The 22,174-nt window shown below is 32.5% G+C and overlaps 1 protein-coding gene across 2 annotated transcripts; it reads left to right on the forward strand.

The window, feature by feature from the left end:
- Positions 1 to 14,097: 14,097 nt before the first annotated feature.
- On the forward strand, positions 14,098 to 20,361 carry LOC142643274 (BTB/POZ domain and ankyrin repeat-containing protein NPR1-like). 2 transcript variants are annotated; one of them, XM_075817818.1, is made up of 4 exons: positions 14,098 to 15,343; positions 16,617 to 17,370; positions 18,217 to 18,414; positions 19,776 to 20,361. In XM_075817818.1, the coding sequence occupies exons 1-4, from the start codon at positions 14,762 to 14,764 to the stop codon at positions 20,036 to 20,038; spliced, it is 1,797 nt and encodes a 598-aa protein (XP_075673933.1). In that variant the 5' UTR covers positions 14,098 to 14,761; the 3' UTR covers positions 20,039 to 20,361. The 2 variants fall into 2 exon arrangements, with proteins under 2 accessions (XP_075673933.1, XP_075673935.1); XM_075817820.1 differs by lacking the exon at positions 19,776 to 20,361 and adding an exon at positions 19,613 to 19,759 and having other exon boundaries at positions 14,107 to 15,343.
- Positions 20,362 to 22,174: the final 1,813 nt, after the last annotated feature.

The following is a 22,174-nucleotide window of genomic DNA, read 5'->3' on the forward strand; positions in this document are numbered from 1 at the left end:
GTATTCATACGACAGTATTAAGTTTTTATTTATTATGGTTAATTTAAAAACCATGTATACTTTAAATTATATCTTTTATTACACTTTACACTCTAAACTTTTCAAATGCATGTTTTGCACTCTAAACCATGACATTCTTACACTTTGCATCCCAATGTTAAGTTTTCTATTAACTTGGATTGAAAAATATGGTATCACGTGAAAAAATCTAATTGCCCATCTTCTCAATACTTTAAAAACAAAAGATAAATTACACTTTTCTAATCTAAACTATATTCATAATTACACTTTGCACCCAAAATTTTGAATTTCCATCCAAATTAACAAAAAACTTAACGTCGGGGTGTAAAGTGTACAAGGGTCATAGTTTTGCACCCTAAATTATGATCTTTGTTATATTTTGCACCACGACGTTAAGTTTTTAGTTAACTTGGATGAAAAAATATGGCACCATGTGAGAAGACTTAATTTCCTCTCTTTTAATACTTTAAAAACAAGAGATAAATTACACTTTACCAACCTAAACTATACTTATGATTACACTTTGCACTCATAAATTTGAATTTCCACCCAAGTTAACAAGAAATTTAACGTCGGGATGCAAAATGTAATACAAGGTATAGTTTAGAGTGGTAAAGTATAATTTCTCATATTATCTATATATATATATATATTTGATACAAGATAGAATTTCTACTTTAGCCTAATCTAAGTGTATATATGTGTGAAACTCCCTCCTGGAGACTTGAATTCCGATCCTTATTCCCCACACCTTACAAGCATTTATACTTGTGGAGTGACTACAAACATTTAATTTATATATATATATATATATATATATATATATATATATATAAGATAGAATTCTACTCTAGAATAATCTAAGTGTATATGTGTGTGAAACTTCCTCCTGGAGACTTGAACTCCAGCTTTTATCCTCCACACCCTACAAATATTTATACTTGTGGAATGATCACAGCATTTAAGTTTTTTATTATTATTATTATTATTTTTTATACAAGATAGAATTCTACTCTAGAATAATCTAAGTGTATATGTGTGTGAAACTTCCTCCTGGAGACTTGAATCCTAGTCCTTACCCTCCACACCCCACAAACATTTATACTTGTGGAATGACCACAGCATTTAAGCTTTTTTATTTTTTTTTTATTATTATTATTATTTTTTATACAAGATGGAATTCTATTCTAGAATAATCTAAGTGTATATGTGTGTGAAGCTCCTTTCTAGAGACTTGAATCTCGACTCTTACCCCCCACAAGCATTTATACTAAGGATAGGCAGTGGTCACAAGCATTTAAATATTATATATATATATATATATGAAACCATACATATATGATTCATAAATAAATGGGGAAGTTATTGCTCAAAATCGTGTTTACAGAGAAGAAAAGTTATATAAAAGAAGGGTAAATTATTATTTTTTTGTCCCGCAAATATGGGTCTATTCAACTTCGGTCTTTCAATTTATTTTTTTAAATGTTACCATTTAGTCCCTAAAATTTTGTATAGGTGTGTAATGAATGGTTGAGCTACTGCATAATTAGGAGACCAAAATCAAAACAACTTCTAGTTTAAGAGACCAAAAATCGAGCTAACACATATTTTAAATAAAATATATATATATATATATTGAACATGGAGACACACCATTTTGTATCAATTAGTATACAGTAGACCCTAATCTCAATGAGGAAGAACGACTACGCACAAACTCGATGCTCGCTAGGCTTAGATTCCTCTTCCATTAGAAACCTTGCCTGGAGTGGCGTATAGTACCTCTCCCAGGGAAGTGCATATATGCAACATGGGGAATGAATCACAACAGAAACTTCTATCCCATTCCATTCCATTTCCTTGATTGATTGATCATGACCAAACTAGTTATAGCTAGAATTTTCCCACCAACTGCCAAACCCTTTGTTTGAAGCCTCTATCTATAAAGAAATCCTCTTGAAAGATATTTATAAATCATCTGGAAAATCCCTCCCAACAAGAGAATTGTTTTATATTCTGTGTTTATCAAGGTGTTGCTATGCATCTTTATTCTGAGTATTGTCTTGTCAAATTCGAAGTTCGAACCCAAAGTCAACTTTGCCTAAAGCATTGTGCCATGGGTGCATGTGATCGATGATCATTATCATTTGAGGGGTTGGTCAATTGCAACGCTTCAAGTGCTTAGACAAGAGGTATTGATTCTCTCCCATGCTTGATCTTTGCCCCATTGCCAAATGTTCCATTTTTAACCCTTTTTTTTGGGGGGGGGGGGGGGGGGGTTGGGCATGAAGAATGCATAATTGCATTTTAGTTTCTTGTGTTGTCGCTTTCGTTCTAATTTTCATGTATTCAAAGTACGCACAAGCACGTAATGTAGAATAAAACTAAGTCGGCGTTGAGAAATTCGATTTCAGTCAAACTTTTCGGAAGGGGCGTACACCTTCTTTCGAGTGAAGTACGCGTTAATTAAAGTGTCACACTTCGGCTATATTCAAAGGCCAGAATCTAGATTTCTTTTTCTTTTTCCATCTCTAATTGTGTTGTTTTGTGGGATTCTCAAATGAGCGTGGCCTACGCTAATTTAGGTAGAAAGTAGCTCTCTTGATTTTTTTTTTTTTCACTTTTTATATTTTTATATTTATATTAGCCTTATCACACGCGTAAAAAAAACTTTTTCTTTTTTGACTAGTGTCATAATTCCCTCCCTCCCCTTTTTTTATTTAAATGTTGGATAAGTTTGTTTTGAAGACATGAATTAATATGAGAGTGTTCTATTTTGTAGGTTTTTTTTTTTTTTTTTCTGAATTATATAAAAGTCAAGTCTAAAGTGAAGGATCCTCTTATAAATAGTATAGAAGATGATTCCCCTCTTTAGACTAGATTTTTATGTGATTCAGAAATACCCCTAAACCTTACTTTTAACGGGAAAAAACTTGATGACAACTCACTAAAAATATATTTCCAATTCCACTTAAAATGCTTACAAAATAGGACCCTCTTCTACTAATCCATGTCTTCAAAACAAACTTATCTAATTTTTTTTTTTAAAAGAGAAATTATGAATCAGTTCTTGATGTAGGTAGAGATTGAACCCCAGATCTCTTATTCAACTATCAGAAACTTTATCAGTTGAGTTAACTGAAATCTACGATGACTAATCAAATTTAAATTAGGTGTTGATGTCAATATTCGCATGTTCAAAATTAAATTATAATAAGTAATTGATTCATGATGAAAATTAATAAGGCAATATAGAAATGATTTTATAAATTTTGGGTTTAAGTCACATGATTTAGATAAGATAATAAGTGATAGAATTCAAAATAAAACATTGATGTTGGGCTTAGATTCCATTGCAGGTTTTATTTTAGGATTTGAATCTCCTCAGTCCACATGACTGAAAAATATGTTGATTCACTCTACGGGAGATTCTAGCTTTGTTTGCTTATCCATTCTTAGCTTTGATAATCCAAATAAGTATATTTTTGCATAATCCATCTAATTTTTTTTTTCAAATTTGAATATTTGTTGTGATTTGATTTGATTGTTAACTAATGAGTTTGGATTTTTTTTTTTTAATACTAATTCGAATATCAAGATGTTTCTGTTCATGATGTTTTTGTAAACTTGTTATATTGGCTTGTAAGGCAAGTAAACGGGTGATTACAATTAATAGAAATATGAATCATTCATGGAATTTAGCTACAAGAACAAGATATATATATATATATATATATATATATATATATACACACATACATATGTTGGCCTACACAGCCTGGCAGGCTTAGGTGCCTAGCACATTATATTTATGGGGCCTGTACTTTTACTTCAAACTTAATATCTGGTCCATTAGAGTTCTGCACAAGGGTCACCATTAGTTTCTAGACGTAAAGTAGGTGACGCCTCCCATTCTCTGTCATAGCTCACTCAATTGGTTGCATACTCTTGGACCTATGTCTAGGGTGGGCCTACATTGAGCTGCTGTAATTGTTTACAAAAATAAGAGCACTCACAATTTCCACTGCCATGAATTCATATGTTACTTGATTTCAATCTTAGATCATTCACATAAGTTGATACAAATTTTTCATCTATTTTGCACAAAAAAAATTATTTTTTCTATTTTATACACTTATGTTTACAAAATAACCACATCAGTTTATTTATTACACACATTTATTCAATGAAATATTCATTTTTTTACAATTTTTTATTATTCTCTCCCATCTCTCTCTCTCTCACAGACCCAATCCGCCTCTCTCCCACTTTCTCATCCACCAAACAATAATTAAAATCCTTCATTTCATAATAAAATAATCACAAAACATCCAAACCACATTCTATTTTCACTTTTTCAGATTTTCTTACGAACCAAACACTTTCCCAGATTTTATCACAAACCAAACAACTTGGATTTAAGACAAATTAAACAAATTTTTCTCAAATCCTCCCACCTCCACCACCGCCACCACACAAACCACCATGATCGACTATGACAAATTTCCCAACCAACTCCTTCATCACCTCCTCCATGGTGAATAGACCCATCCAAGACCTATTGAAGTTGTTGAGACCCAAAACCCCGTCGCCTCGTCGCTTCAAGGCCATGGAGACATGGGTTTTGACAAAGCCAATAGTGCTGGTGACGAGGACGGTGAGGTCAGAGTCGGTGAGGCCAGTGATAAGAACGACGAGGGTTGGAGCCAAAAGGACAAGAGAGAAGGAAAAAGAAGCAAAGACAAGAGAGAGAAAAAATGAGAAAAACGGAGAGCAACCAGGAACAAGAGAGAGAAAAAATTAATAAAATAATAAATGCAAGTGCTACAATGACCATGCATATATGAACGATTATTATAGCAATTATGCATTTATGCACATTTTTACATCCACTGATGTCGGTATTTTTTTGTCAAAATGTGTAAAATGAAGAATTTTTTACATTTTGCAAGACTTTGCATCCACTGATGTGGATGCTCTTAGGATAGTAAATTTCATGTCCAGATTTTGATTGAGCATTAGTATTAAGGGTTGTAAAAGCCTTAAATTGTTATTTTAAAACCCCTAAACACTAAAAAGAAGCTTTACTTGAGGTTGTATTGCTAAAAGTTTTTAGACCATTGCTATAGTAAGATGGCACTTATAAGAATTATTGTAGCAAATTTTATTTTGTTTTTTAATCCTTTTTATTCTCTCTCTCTCTCTCTCTTTGATTTGCCCCTTTTATGTTGGTGGTTAGGCCTCCACGACGACATAAGAGAGAAGCAAAGATTGAGGTTGTGAGAAGCTGAGGCTGTGGGTTTCGGTCCAAGTCTCTAGCGATCTGTTGGTTGGCTGGGTGTTGGTCCAATGGTGCATCAGTTGTGCAATTTCCGTTGGTTGCGTTGTTTGGGTTTTGGTTTTGGTGGTTCTCAATTTAATGTGTTTTGTTGGTTTTTGATTACTAGTAGTGTAAAGACCCAAGGAAAAACATTCCTAAAAGGATTAGTTTAGTTACAATCATGGCTCCCTATAGTTGTTTATAAAGCTAAGAACAACTCAGCATATGTCTCATGTGGAACTTAGTACATAACCATAAAACACACTCAACTAATTCACAATTATTCAAGGAAATCAAAATCTCCCTTATTTAAACCTCTAATGCCCAGGTTAAGGCCTCCATTGTGAGACAATGTCTTCGAGTCCACAGGGACTTATCAGGTTTGCTCTAATACCATTTATTGAACTAGGAAAAACACTAGTCACATATGTGCAATACTCCATAAAGACTAGTATAGTCACAATTAAGATTTCTTGTAGTTATTTATAAAGCCTAGATTAATCTAGAATGTGCATGATGTAAGACTTAGCACACACCCATAATACACTTAAATAATTCAATAGCAATCTGGGGTATCCAAGGCCAGTTCAAAGGACTAGGCAAGCAAAGCGATTGCCTAAGGCCCCCAAATTAACGTGTTACCCATTATAAGTAAATAAAAAAAATCAAAAATTTATTAGGATGTCAATTTGTCAACTTTATGTAGTAAAAGATATAGTAATTTAGCATTCAAAAAAAAAAAAAGATCTTTTGTTGAATGTGCTACTAACCCTTCGTTTTATCTCTAGAATTTTTAAGAGTGTAAAACTCATTAATCTCCCACACAAGAAACCGAAAAATCACAATAAAACTAAATTGAAATCAAACTTCCAAAAATAATTTAATTTTAAACCTCAATTTTTTTGGCACAAGTTGCTGGAAATTTTTCCACTCTCCATCTAGAAAGCACGAGTGCAACTCCAGGGCCATCACACCCGCACCGGACTCACCTCGACGCAGAGTCCAACATCTGACACACTGATTCGCCCTTTTTTTATTTGGTTCGATTTGCGCCGATTTGGCCCGATTTTGGTGGAAACAGGATCCAACATAGCCAACACGGTCCGATTCCAGCCAAAACAGACCAATATCACCACCAAAATGGGCCACTAGTTGCTATTCTTCTACTTCATGTGGCCTTGAGAGAGAGAGAGAGAGAGAGAGAGAGAGAGAGAGAGAGAGAGAGAGAGAGAGAGAGAGAGAAGAAGAAGAAGAAGAAGAAGAAGAAGAAGATGAGAAGACACAAAGAAATGGTTAGAACTTAGAAGAGGTGAGGCAGAAGAATAAGGGTGTAGGTTGGAGTGAAAACATGGAGGATAGAAAATAAGAAGAGGAAAATAGGGTGGAAAGGAAAATAGGATGGAAAATTATGTTTTCCACTGTTTGGTTGAGGAAGAAAATAGGAGAGACGGAAAATAGGGGAGAAAGTTTTCCCTCCTAGACTCACTTTTTTTATCCTCCCAAATTGGGAGGAAAATGAGGAGGACAAAGTAATAAGAAATCCATTTTATAAAAATTAATACCCTCTCACCTATCCCTTACATATTATGTAATAAGGGTATAATAGTCAATTTACATAAATTATATTTTCCATCTTTCCCTTTTTCTCTCCAACCAAACAAAAGAGTTTTTTATCCTTCCACTTTTCCACTCTTCCAACCAAACACACAAGAGAGAAAACCAAATATTTTCTATCCTCTCACTTTTCCATCCTCCCACAATTTTTCATCCTCTCACTTTTCCATTCCTCCAACCAAATGGACCCTAAAGGTTTATAACAAAAAAATATAAATTAAGTAGGTAAGAAAGTCAATTGTTTCATGTGGGTGGGCTTGAGAATTGGAAAAAGAGCAAGGGAACCTTCTTGGAATGAGGTTTTTTGTTTACAATTACTAAAAATATTGATTTTATTAAAAAAAATTATTTTTTAATAATAAACTCTACCCCTTATTTGAATTTTTTTTATAAAAAAGATTAAAATTCAGTATATAAAAATATAGGGATAATGGTTGAGTCCTGCACTCGCATCCGCACTCTCACCTAAGTCCGAATCCACGCCCGTGCTTCATAGCTCTCCATTTAAAGAATAAAAAAAGGGATTTTTTTTTTTTTTTTTTAAGCTTCCTTTGTAGCTGTTTCACTAAAGAGTTAAGACCTTTCCCAGTTAGCATTGAGTCTGTTCTTTCAGGTTTGACACTTCTTCAAAAGCTCTGTTTCTCAGCTTATCTTTACTTTATTCTTGGCAATTTGTTTTACTTTGATCTTTGGTTATTCTCTATACTTTCTTTACATTCTGGCAAGAACAGGAGTAAACTCATTTTTGTTTTTTTGCATTTAGAAATTGGGGTGGGGAGTGAGGACAGGACGTGGGGGTAGCATAGGTGATAGGACCATTAGACCATAGGTTTTTTGCTTTTTTTTTCCCCCACTTTTTATATAAAATTTTACTTTCAATTTTGTTTTTCTTTCTTTAATATCTTATATAATATTTTAATTGTTAACAAAACATAAATATTTGTGAAAAAACTAAATAAATGTATAACTGATTACTAGTAATTAAATTTATATTCAAAATTATTTAGACATATAAAAAATATAATTTTATTAAAATTTTCAACCATAATTTTCTAGTATTTGGTTTTGGTTTTGATGGCATGTTACTGTCAAAGATGCTACTTGACTTGACTCCAGAATGTTAAGGTCGTTTTCTTGATTTACCACATGCCGAAATTTGATCGACTTGCCTTTTGAATCCATCTTCAAGTAGTGGAAGCCGATAGCACTATTTGAGTCAATATAGAAAATGAGGAAGACTAGCAGTGTGCCTCGAAATTGCATTTGAAATAGCGAACTTGCTAAGAAGGAAAATGTAATTTTTATTTTTTAGTGATGTGGTGAAGGATAAAGACGATTATCTACTTGAGCTTCAAAAAATTAAGGAAACTGTGTGCAGTGTGCAAGAATTAGAGAAGCTATTGTTGGTTTTCCTCCCCACTAAGGTTGGGATTTTCTTTGCTTTTATGGCAGTGTAGAGGTACTACCAGTCTACCAACCAAGATCCTCCAGTTGAAGGGAAAAACTACTGTGGTCAGTGGGTATTAGCGAACACTAGCCTAAAGTAGTGTAAATTCATAAAAAGCTAGGTTGTTCTGGTTTTAATTATATTATTTTATTTTTTAATAAGTAAAATATAAATTCTATTATAGCATAATCTAAGTGTATATATGTGTAAAGTTCCCCCTTGAAGTATTAAATCTTGGCTCTTACTCCTACACGCGACAAACACTTATACTTATAAAGTGACTATCGTACCAAAAGTGGTTAATTATATTATTTTATTTGTTTCTTACATGGCAATGCGGCCCTTGAGACTTGTTAAATTTGAGGCATTGTATGAAGTTCTAATCAATGAAATTTGTAGGATTATGAAAATCAATTTTAAAGGTGATGGGTCTAGTGTCTATAGACGTTTTTCAATTTGACGAGCTTGAAATACATGTAGCAGATGCAAAGGATTCTTTCATGTGTGTTCAGCTTTTATGCATAGTGATCTATTCAAGGAGTGGGAAAAATAGTTTAATATGTCAGGCACATGAGATCGTTGTCTCACTAATAAGTGGATTTTACAAATATCCCAATTACAAAGTTTCCTATTAAACTTAAGATAAAAGAGAAGAAAAAATTCTTAAATTTGTCCTACTACTCGCAATTCCCATTCTACTTATTTTTATTAGACTAAAAATATTATTTTAGTCCGTAATCTTTTCAATAAACTAGAATACCCTAAATTTGGGCCTTTGTTTTAGGATAGAGTTTTCTTTTTTTTTTTTTTCCTTTTTGGAGAAAAACCCTAGAGGGGATGGGAATATTATTACACAATCATAATAAGATCGTAATTGTAAACATCAATGATATTAGGAGGAACAGTCTCTTAGATAAAGTTTTCTTTCAAATTAATTTGAAAAAAATTTCTTCATTTTACTATGTGGTGATTTATAAAATTACTAGTATTATTCTCATGCAATGTATAGCTTGATGAAAATTTACAAGCTCAAAAATTTTAAAATAATAAAATTATATTATTAAATAAATAGTAATAATAAATTATAAAATAAGTAAATATTTTTAATAAAAAATTACTTTTAAGTTTTTTTTTCTTTTGGGGAGAAAAGTTAAGAAATTGTAGTGATAAAGTGGAAACTGTAAATACAAATGAAGGCCGAGTCACATCACCTTGGGCTGGGGGGACCAACAACAACATAGCTAGATTAATGTGATGGACCCAAAAAAAGAAAATGAAAGACATAGGTGGCGTTTGGATCCGAATGAAATTTTTGCGTCCGCATTTTTTTTTTTGAGTTGTAATTTTTGACTTTTTTGTGAGTACAGTTCACACCAGCAAAATATGCGATGAATCATGCATATTAATGGGTCCTGTGTTCTATTTATGAGACTCACAATTCTTATATTTTGATAATTTTTTCATTAAAAATGAGTTTTACGATACTATTTATATATTTAAAAATTATTCTACTACAATATTTTTAGATTTTAGCCAAATAGGCGGTATCTACAGTAGAATAAAAAATAGAATAGGCTAACCCGCTGGTACTCTGTTAGAAAAGCACTCCCTCCCTCATGAATTATCCGTGGGTGGGTCTGAGTATGCTCAAAGTAGAAGTTATTTCTTGCGTTCCAAATGGCCCAGGATATTACTGTCCATCTCCAACTCCAAAGAGCTCAGTTTCTATCTCATCTGCTTGAAGAGTAAGAAGATATCTTGGGCAACATTGTTACTTTTTTGTGTGCTACCTTTGACCAAAGCTCAAACGTTTCTTCCAAACAGACACTCCCATAATAGATGGCTGACCGTCTCGGGATGTTGGTGGCAGAGTTCACACCGGGGTTTTACCTGCACTCTTCGACGTTTTAGATTGTCTCGAGTAGGGAGACAGTTCGAGCAAGCTCTCTAGATAAATGTACACACTTTCAGAGGTACGTTGAGTTTCCAGATGTGCTCATGTGCTTCCATGCTGGCCGATCCAGATTTGCCAAAGAGTGTTCCACCCAGTTCTGATTGGAAGGGCTAGCTGGTATGCAGTTCAGACAGAAAACTCCTGAGACTTATTTTCCTTCCATACTAATACATCCTGAGAATGGAGATTGTGTAACGGTATTGCCAGTATTTCCCTGCATGTCCTGTGAGTGAAAGTGGTGAACATCTTACCCCGGTCCCATTGTCTAGTATCCTCATCGATAAGGTCACAAACCTGCATATCTCTTGATGCTTCATTCAAGAATATTGGTGAATGGGATAGCTATGCATGGGAAGACACCCCAATGGTACGACCATCCCATACCTTCCAACGTGAAGCCTCCTTGATAATGTCTCTAGCAGCTAACAGACTACGCAAAACAAAAGAAGGGTTATTGCCCAATTCAGCCATCATGAAAGAATATCTCGAAAAATACCTTGCATTGTAGACCTTATAGAACAAAGAATGGGTGTGGTGAATCAATCGCCCGGCTTGCTTGGCAAACATGGCTAAGTTGAAAGCATGGAGGTTCCTAAAACCCATCTCTCCCTTTTGCTTCTGAATGCACAACTTCTTCTTGTTAATCCAATAGACCTTCCTTTCATCACGGTTTTGGCCCCATCAATATTTGGCTAGTAATGAGTTTATGCTATCACAGGTAGACTTCGGCAATTTGAATAGACTCATGGAGTATGTGGGAATTGATTTTGCGATTGTCTTGATTAAGATCTCATGCCTCGCTTTTAAGATAAAATTTTCCTTTTAAGTTGTGATTGTTTAGAGTTTAGACTTTACCAATATTTATCCATTTTTATATTTTAAAATTCTCTTTGTGTTTTATGTTAATTGCTTACTATGAGATACAAAATGAGTTTCGTCATTACTATTTGGGTTATGTTTAATCTATACCATAGTCAGCACAAATGAAGATAAACAAAATAGTTCCTCAATACCGATTTTTTTCTTAATGATAGTCTAATTGAAAAAATCAACACATTTACAAATTAAATACAATAACAAAAACCCAAAAATCAAAACATACACAAAAGAGTTCAAAAATTGAGTATATATAAAATATAAAAAAAAAAAAACTTACATAAGAGAACTAAGAACTTAAATGGGTGTCCATTGTTTTGCTTTTTTATAATAAATTTCATTTGGCATAATATTCTGCATGCAAATACAAAAGTAAAAAACAATAAGTAAGATGGGTATTTCTAAACCTTACATAATAACGCTTTATTTAAATTAAATTATTGTTAAATATCCTCTAGTCAAGAACTTTGTAATTTAATATCCTAATAAAATATTAATTTAATGAGATGTAACTTGAGGAAAAAAGAAAAAAACGTCTGTTATGTGAGATTTAAATTTAGAAATGACTTTTACTTTGAATAGAATTTAAATTTTATTTAAATTGGTTTTAAATTATTGTTAAATCTTATCCCTTAGTTATATATATATATATATATATTAGAAAGAAAAACGTGAGTTGTTGTATGAGATTCAATTTAGAAATTTTTTAAAATAAACTTTTAGTTTGAATAGAATTTAAATTGTTGAAATTTAAATGATAAAGTTTTAGCAAAATTAAACGGTTGTTAAATATTATCCATTAATTGAGGAAATTTATCCAAACGAAAAATATATAATTAATGAGAGCAGTCACTTGGCACAACCACAGTTTTTATATGCAACTTTTATTATATAGTATCTGATTTATTTTTCATCCCTAAATTTTAAAAAGTTCCTTTTTTCAACCTTAAACTTTTTAAAGAGTTTTGTCTTTTCAATAGTTTAGATACAAAAGTATAGATCAAAATTTTTTTTCTTTCAATAGTTTAAGGAAGAATTTTTTTTTTTTTTTTTATTTTAAGTTTAAGTACAGAAAGTGAAATACTTTCAATAGTTTAAGGACAAAAGATGAAATTTTCAATAATTTAAAGATAAAAAAAAAAACTTTTTAAATTTTACTGACCAAAATAGTACTTCTTCTTTTTAGTATTATCATAGATAGAATGGCTTTGAACTTATAACCTCTTTTCATGATAAATTATTTTATATCACATTGTTAAGATAATTACTCTAAACTTATGAGTTTTTTTAGTGATACGATATTTTGAACAAACTTTAGTTACAAGCTTGGTGTAATCATTGGCTATAATTTCACTCAATATCTTTTTATTTGATATAAATTTTGACAAATTCACAATTGAGTTACACTTTTTTCTCGTATATCATCTATGCTTATAAAATATCATAAGATTAAATATCAATATGTATGTCATCAATCAAATGTTTAAATTTTAAATTTTTTTTTATAATCGAAAATTATATATAAAAAATAAGTTTATGAATCAAATAGTAAATAATATCTAATTGACATGAAATTTGACATGTGTGTTAAAGACATAAAAAATATGCAATCTAGATAGTTAGATTTTTAAAATATATAGTCATGTTAATTTTTTAAGTGAAAAAAAATTGTAGCTATTTATTACAACCAAATTTGCATCCTATTATTTTATATCACACTATTAAGATATTAATTAATTTTTGAATAATTTTTTTTCAAATTTCTTATATATTTATTTTTTAACATGAATTTTAAAAATCTAACCGTTGAATTTCATATATATTTTATATATTATTAACATGCATATTAAGTTTCATTTAAATCGAATGTTATTTATTATTCGATCAATAAACTTGTTTTTTATGCACAATTTTAAATCATAAAAATTTGAAATTTTAACATTTATTTGATGACATAGCAACTAATTTTTGAAATTTTGTAAATATAAATATGCAATTTAACGATTAAATTTTCAAAATTCATATAAGAAGATGAAGGGTCCGTTTGGATATAGCTGAAAACTAAAAATATTGTAACAAAATAATTTTTAAATGTGTGAATAATACTGTAGGACACATTTTTAACATATATTTTTTCAGAATAAAGTAGTTATGAATCTTGTAAATAGTACGTAAACAGTAAATTGTTTCCTTTGAAATGCGTGCAGCAAAAGAAAAAAAATACTAAAGACCCATACATCTAATATTTCATCCGTATTCAAATCAAGCCGAAGAGTTTGTTTTTAACTTTTAGTATTCAACAAAATTAAAATTAAAATCTGTTATTCAAAAAGTAAAAAGTTCAGCATTTGATGATTAGCAAGAGGAGTCAAAAAGAAAGACATTCTCTTTTTGACTGTAGGCTTATATAATATAGGTTTGGTTAAGGTGTTTTTGAGGATACACATTAAATAAATTATTTATTTTTTAAAAATATTTTATATAATTTTAAAAAAACATATAAATTTTTTTTTATTTTTTATAAAAAAATTTACAAAAATAGTACACGATTAGTAAAATCTTATATAATATAACTACAATATAGACACTAAAAAAATGAGGAACAGTGCAATGAGTGATGGGCTTGTCGAGTAGCCTACTTTAACTTTCCATTTTCCAAGATGCCAAGACTTTGATGGGGGCGTTCCCATGAGGGGTGACGCAGGCATAGTCGTCAGTAGAACCCAGCTGGGACATCTGACGCCATGGATGTCGTCACCGACACGACTTCATCTTCCAAACGAAATACTCACACGTAGGAACTTCGTCCTTTGTATTACTATTACTGTTGCTTACTTAACAAACCAAGAAAATAAAAACTGTTTCTTTTATTAACCAATCCAATCTCTTTCTCTCTCTCTCTCTGACTCCAAAAAACTGTGGCTGAAAGCGAAAATTGAAGCTTCCGTTTCAGTTGTCACGCTTTTGCTCTGTCTCTTCTTTCTGTCAACTTAGGAAATTTCTCCACCCTTTTCTCTTTGTATGTAAATATATACTATTACCATCGTCTTCTGTTCTTTTGCTTTTCTTGTTTTGCTTTAGTTGTTAATTTCATAGGATTTGATAGCATCAAAAAGCTTGATTTGGTTGTGTTGTAGTATAGTTTTTTCATGTTCGAATTTATTTGATAATTATGCTTATTAGATGGTATTGGAAATTCAAACCAGAGGGAATCAATAAGATTTCGTCCAGAAATGGATCCCCTTTGCGAATTTTCATTTGAAGCTTTTGTTCCAAACTTGTAGTAGTAGTAACTTCCAACTGTGGGAATCAATAAGTTGTTTCTATGAAGCCCATTTGAAAATTTTATAGCTTTATAGGCACATTTGTATTGATTTCTCCCAATTTTTCTTTTACATTTTTAGACAGACACAACTCACAAGTGCTTAACAGTGAGAAAATAAATTAGAGTTAGTAAGTTACATGATCATATTATAAATATATGCTGATTTGTATAAAAGGGAAGTAGTATAATTATTAATAATAATCAATGGCTAATCATTCCACTGAACCATCTTCCTCTTTGAGCTTTACTTCATCTTCCCATTTATCAAATGGTTCATACAGCTACAGGCAGGCTAATCAATCAAACTCCTCCTCTGGTGTTGAACTGGGTCCTCCTGGTCCTCCACCTCCCTCTGCTAATCTGGAAGTGATTAGTCTAAACAAGCTGAGCTCTAATTTGGAGCAACTCTTGGTTGATCCAAGCTGTGATTATAGCGATGCGGTTGTCATTATTGAGGGAACTCCAGTTGGTGTTCACCGATGTATTTTGGCTGCTAGAAGTAAGTTTTTCCTTGATCTGTTTCAGAAACAGGTTGAGTCTTTGGATGGGAAACCCAAGTATTTGATCGATGATTTGTTGCCTTATGGCAAAGTTGGGTACGAGGCATTCCTGGTTTTCTTGAACTATTTGTATACTGCCAAGCTCAAGCCTTCTCCAATGGAGGTCTCAACTTGCGTTGATAATGTTTGCATCCATGATGCGTGCAGACCCGCCATTCATTTTGCTGTCCAATTGATGTATGCCTCTTCCATTTTTCAGATACCAGAGCTGGTTTCACTTTTCCAGGTTAGAGTCAACTACTCATTAATCAAAATTAACCAACTCATCATGTCAACAACTTCTTTTTTCCCCTGAATTTTGACAGTTAGTAGCATAAAGCATATGGCTTTAACTCTATGTTGTGTTGCGAGTGTGACAACTATGGTGGTGGATTTGGTGACTGCTCAACTTCTGTTTTGGTATCATATCATTTCGTTATATGGTTTTGTGCTGAATGTTGATAATTACACGTTGTTGCTGATTGGGTCTTCAACCCCTTTGAGCTACAATTTCCATTAGCCTAAAGGGGAAAGGGGAATTCAATGCTATTTTTCCCTTTAGACTTTTTAATTGGACCCAACATGGATTCAGCAACCCAATTTTATAAACTGAATATTGAATAAGCTACCTGATGTTTAGGCTGATGGTGTGGAGAAACTAATCCATCTCAAACTTGAAACTAAGAATCTTTGTATAAGACTTTATGCTAAGTGTCTAGATGCAGGGCGACTTACTTATAAAGTAATTAAACATTTTTATTTTGGAGGTGCTGGACTGTGAACTAATTTTATAAAGAAAATCATCCATTTAAATTAAAACACTGATGAACAACTTTGAAGATGCAAATGAATAGCTAATATTAAGATCCTACAAGCTTTTCTTTTCTTTTCTTTTTTCTCTTTTTGGGTAAGTTACACACGGTCCCAAGTGGGTTTTGAGCTCACAAACTTTCCCTCTATCTTGCTTTTCCAATGGGAGAAGGTGCCATTTGAGATAGCTCTCATTGGCTATGTTCCTGACAGAGGTGTATATGGATTATAAATTTGTTTCTAAGTAAAATTTATTTGCGCAATGGTTCTTCTTATTTATCAGTGGAAGAAATATCATACCAAAATTGATGTGTAGTCATAAAAGAGTGATGAAAAGTATGTGAGATAAATGGGAATCTCCCTTTCCTAGGGAATTGCTTAAATTAGTTATTATATACTTATTTGTTTGACAACCAAGTTGTTTTCAGCTATTACTATCATTAATTCTCTCCCTTTGAAAAATACTCCTAGGCTTTCTGCTATTATACTTAAAAATTTAAAAGATTTGAACTTTTTGGAATTGAATACAGTATTATTATCGATTTCACATTCTTTAGTATTCATAATGAGATGCCATTACTTTCAGATGATTGATCGTGATAAAAAAAAAGAGCTTAAGTATAGGCTGTTTCTTTCCAGTTGTTCGATCTGTAATTTATTCATCAGACTAGAGGAAGATTATTCTAAATGGATATTCTGCACTTTTGCAGCGGCGCCTTCTAAACTTTGTTGGGAAGGCTCTTGTTGAAGATGTAATCCCAATTCTTGTAGTTGCTTTCCATTGTCAATTGAGTCAACTTGTCACTGAATGTGTTGATAGAGTAGCTCGATCAGATCTTGACAGCATCTCTCTCGAGAAAGAGCTCCCTCATGAAATTGCAGAGAGCATCAAATTGCTTCGTCTCAAGTATCGGAGTGATGATGAACATAACATAGAAGCTGTGGACCCGTTGCGTGAAAAGGGAATCAGGAGAATACACAAAGCATTAGACTCTGATGATGTTGAATTGGTGAAACTTCTCCTGACTGAATCTGATATAACCTTAGACGAAGCCTATGCTCTCCATTATGCTGTAGCCTACTGTGATCCAAAGGTTGTGACTGATGTCCTTGGTCTGGGTTTGGCTAATGTCAACCTTCGAAATCATCGGGGTTATACAGTACTTCACATAGCTGCAATGCGTAAGGAGCCATCAATAATAGTATCTCTTCTGACCAAAGGGGCTTGTGCATTAGATTTGGCATCGGATAGTCAGAGTGCTGTTAGTATTTGCCGGAGGTTGACAAGGCCCAAGGATTATCATGCAAAAACGGAGCAGGGACAGGAAGCAAACAAAGACAGGATATGCATTGATGTTCTAGAGAGAGAAATGCGAAGGAATCCAATGGCTGGGGATGCTTCTGTTTCTTCCCAAACAGCTGCTGATGATCTGCACATGAAGTTGCTATACCTGGAAAACCGAGGTATTGTTCTGCAGATGGTAATCTTGGATTCTCCTCTTCCTCTGAAATTATATTTAGCTTTCCCCAAGGAGTCTAAAAATTTAAAGTTCATTCTTTTATACTTATGATTAATTTATATGTTATAATCTGTTACTCTATTTGTCATGTTGGAGTTAATGTGAATCTCTTTTTTGATATTTGAAGATATTGAACAATAATTTTCAATGTAGACTTCTGAGATACTTCATGATACTTATACATATGGTTGTCGATAACCGTTCCATATTACTTTTGCTATTACCTACTGCATGCATCAGCAAGCAATCGAATAATGATCATTTCCCTTTATTTGAATCCTTAAATGACTGCTGAAGTTGGTTAATACAGGATATATTAATTAACATATTGAAATATTGTGTTTGTGTAAAACAAGAAAATCTTACATGGCTAAGAAGTTTTGTTGTCCTTTTCTTTGTGGTATTACTTTAGAAAAATTCTAATTAACTTTTCTTAGACAATATTTCTGGATTCATATCCTTGAGGTATGGCTGAAGGTATACTGCGACTTTTGCCATTTTGGGGGGCTTTAGGATTATATGTACATAATTACTGGCTGAGCTGAAGGTAATAAACTACTATTAGATAAGCAATTGACAAGAAATCAAGCAATTGGTGTGCATGTAGGGTAATGGAACCTTCAACTTATGATGTTCCACCCAATTTGTGCTGGCTATTGAATTCTTCTTTTTTGTTGGGAATGGCAAAGTACCTGGTGAAAATGTGCATACACTCAATCAATATTATTACATTCATGCAAAGATGAATTCTAAGAGTAAGTGGCACTCATCAAATATTAAAAAATTGCAGTGTCATTTGCACGATTGTTATTCCCTACTGAAGCAAAGCTAGCCATGGACATTGCACATGCCGAGACAACATCTGAGTTTTCTGGTCTTTCTGCATCAAAAGGTTCAAGTGGGAATTTAAGGGAGGTTGATTTGAATGAGACTCCAATTATGCAGAACAAGAGACTGCGCTCCAGGTTGGAAGCCCTTATGAAAACAGGTAATCGCAAGCTTTTGAGTCTCCTGTATATTTGGATGCCCTATCTTCTTTTGTTCTATTGAATTGCAGCCTATTGGGTAGTCCTCTTTTTTTGGCTCAATGAAATCATTTTTATCAAATTTCTGCCCAAGTGAGTAGTCTAGCAAACCTAGATTTCTGCCCTAGATTTTTATTTATTTCTACCCAAGTGAGCAGTCATCTGGTAATTTAATTGAATAAGGTTTTATTTTATAGGGTAGGGAAATTTTCTCTCAGCTAGGTGCCTTCATATATCTCATGTCAGGTGGTCACCTAGCACCTAGCACATGTAAGATGGTAAAGACAGCAGATTAATGTATATTTTGTAAGATGGTAAAGACAATAGATTAATGTATATTGCAGCTTTTCTAGTAGTTTAGGATTAATTAGATAATAAGTAAAGCACGGTAAATTATGTTCAAATCATGTTTATTATGTTTCATTTAAAGGTCAACGTTAATGAAAAACTAAATGCGTGTGTGTGTGTGTTCATATATATAACTGGATGCTACCTTGAGTAAAAGATTGTTAATGTTCTCTCAGCTATCTGTTTGATTTAGTACATGATTTCTCTGATGAAATTTTAGACTTTAGTCCATCCTTTTGTGGTATTGTCTTTAATTTAGTTGATCTGTTGGTTAATTGAAATTGTGTTCTGTATTCATCTGACAAAACTTTAAAACCTGTCTTAGTTTGGATGGATTTTGATCACATATGTGTAGTATTCTGTCACCTGTTATGCCATCATCTCATGCTTATTTGTCTGTTTTAATGGCTGTGCTATTATTATGTTTTGAAAGAAACGTTTTTTAATTTCGTGTCATTCTGTTTAGAAAATTGCCTATTATTATTATTATTATATATATTTTTCTTTTTTGGGGGGGGGGGTGGAGGAGGAGTAGATGAAGGCTTTATTGTGAACCCTAAGCCAATCCCAGAAGGAGTACTTTTGTTGTTGTTATTTGAACTTACAACAATTATGCAAACATGTTATGACAGAATATCCTGAGTTGTTTGAGGCTTTGAGCACTTAGTTATCCAATAGGATCATGAATCCTTCGTTTTTAATATTTTTGGTTCAATGAACTCTTCAAGAACATGTAGATCTAGGATGACAGACTATTCCACATTCGTTTCTTAATCCAAAGGCAACTTAGGCTTGGCTTATTTATTGATGCAGCACATCCTGAGGATATAGAAGTCAGCGTTTTTGGAATGAGCAATTGCACTTTCTGAGTTTTTGCAAAGATTAATTACAACTGAAATAATTTATGGTCTGGTATGTAAAAAGGTTATTTTTCTTAGTTACTCTTGTTGAAGCTTTGTGGTTGCCATGGTGACAGTGGAGATGGGTCGACGCTATTTTCCTCATTGCTCAGAAGTGCTGGATAAGTTCATGGAGGACGACCTACCCGATTTGTTTTACCTTGAGAAGGGCTCCCAAGATGAGCAGAGAATCAAGAGGAGGCGCTTCATGGAGCTGAAAGAGGATGTTCAAAAGGCATTTAATAAGGATAAGGCTGAGTTCAATCGCTCTAGATTGTCTTCTGCATCATCCTCAACTTCTCGAAAATATGGTGTGAATTATAAGGTTCAGAAATTGTGATGGCATGTAAATTTTGTCTAAATAAGCTTGGTGATAATTTGCAAGTTCTTTTGAGAAACATTCTGGTGAGAGCCTCTTAAATTTTGGCTCCTATTGTATGTAAAATCCTAGCAAAGGAGTATACTCTGTTGTAGCATTAAGTTAGCAAAAATATTCTACTTCCGAATTTTGTAGAAAATGATGGTCTTATCAGCTAGGAGGTTCTTTGAAGAAAGAGAATTGTGAGGGCGGGTTGTTTATATTTTATGAAGGACTGTTAAGTTGAACACAAGTTGAGCTGAGTGGAGCCAAGTAAAATTTTGGTATTAGTTTATTTGATTTAATTTTGAACTTAGCTTTAGCTCATCAATATATTAGACTTACATGTTCAAGTTTGATTAACTTATTCTATCTATCATTAATAAAAGTTTTTATCCATTCATAAATCAATGTCAATAATTAATAATTATATTTAGTTGAAATTATATGATTTGAGTAAATTAAATAGAACCAGCGTAGCATTTCACTCCATTTTGTTCATTTTGGTCCACTTTCCTCGTTCGGTTTAGTTTAGTCCATTCTGTTCATTTCAATCTATTTGGTTCACTTTGATGATAGCAAATACGCATTGTATCTGGATTTTGGACTCCTTATTTTCCTAACAATACAATTGATTAAATCCAACAATGGTAATTTAGTATTTCTCCTATTCTATTTATTTCTCTTTTGTCTCTTCCTCTTTCGAAAATTAAAACCAATCCATTGTATTCAACCATGAATTTTCTCATGTTTCTTCTTCTTCTTACCAGCGTTTAACGCTTTCCCATCTTTCCAACTGTTAGATTCAACTTAACATCAAGGTTTTCAGACCCGGACCAAACTGGACCAAGAGGTCGGCTATGAAAACCGGGAACCGGATAGAAATTCGGTTTTTTAAGCATAGAGAACCGGGCATATGTGGCAATTCCGTGAACCACTAAAATCGGGATTGGACTGCACGGTCCAACCCCTTAGCAATTTTTTTTTAGAAAAAACAACTTAACACAATTTTATTCTACTTAATTAAATTATCCATCTCTTACAAGGAATAAAAAAAAATTATAATTAAAATTCTTCAAAGATATTCAACTTCAAAAATTAATCATAAATTTTAATGTTTTCATGGTTATTATTTTATTTTATTAACTTTCTTATTTAATTATTAATATATGCTTGAAAAATCATTAAATTTCCCTCACATATATAGATATATTAGTCAATTTTGCTAGATTTATAAATTTAATATCTATATTTAGGCTTTAATTAATTATTAAATTAATTATGACGTCATCACGGTTTGACCTCAAAAATCTTTAACCTCAAAAATCTTAAACCTCTTCTTTTTACGGTTCAATGAACGGTCCGGGTCTGAAAACCTTGCTTAACATTACTACTCATTCTTTTTCTTATCTCAAGCACAACTAGTTTGCCCACCTTGGAATTTTCACAACTTTCAACCTTTAATTTTTTAAGCTAAGCTTGCAATGGTTGAGAAGAACACATAATTGAAACTTATCTGAATATCACCAACGTGGTGTGAGGCAGTATTTGTTGGAGGTACACCAAAGGTGTTGAGGTTTCAACAGAGAGGTCTATCTATATAAATTCTTATTTTTCAATCCATATAAATTCTTAGTTCAATCCATATTTTTTCTGCACAAGAAGGTAAATACTCTCTTTCTCTCTCTTCACACACACACACACACGTGTGTGTGTGTGTGTTTTTTTTTATGGATTTTTATTTTTTAATTCAATCTTGCATCTTTACTTTTAAAGCACTCACATCAATGAGTTTAAAATATAAAAAGTGGTAAGATTTACACAATTTGACCCAAACATATCTTGCATCTTTGCTTTTTAAAGCACTCACTTCAATGAGTTTAAAATAGAAAAAGTGTTAAGATTTACACATTTTGATCCAAACATTACCACATTAGTAGGTGTATAAATGTGTAAATATACAACATTATTACAGTAATTGTACATATATCCATTGTCATTGTTCATTTGTAAATTCCTTTTTAATTCTTTTTTTCTATCTCTTCCTAATAGACCTCTTTCCCTTCGTCTTACTCTTCTCCTTTATCTTCTTCTGACAACAAAACCACCCATGGCCCT

Source organism: Castanea sativa, chromosome 7, assembly GCF_040712315.1.
Source record: "Castanea sativa cultivar Marrone di Chiusa Pesio chromosome 7, ASM4071231v1".
Taxonomy (NCBI): Eukaryota; Viridiplantae; Streptophyta; class Magnoliopsida; order Fagales; family Fagaceae; genus Castanea; species Castanea sativa.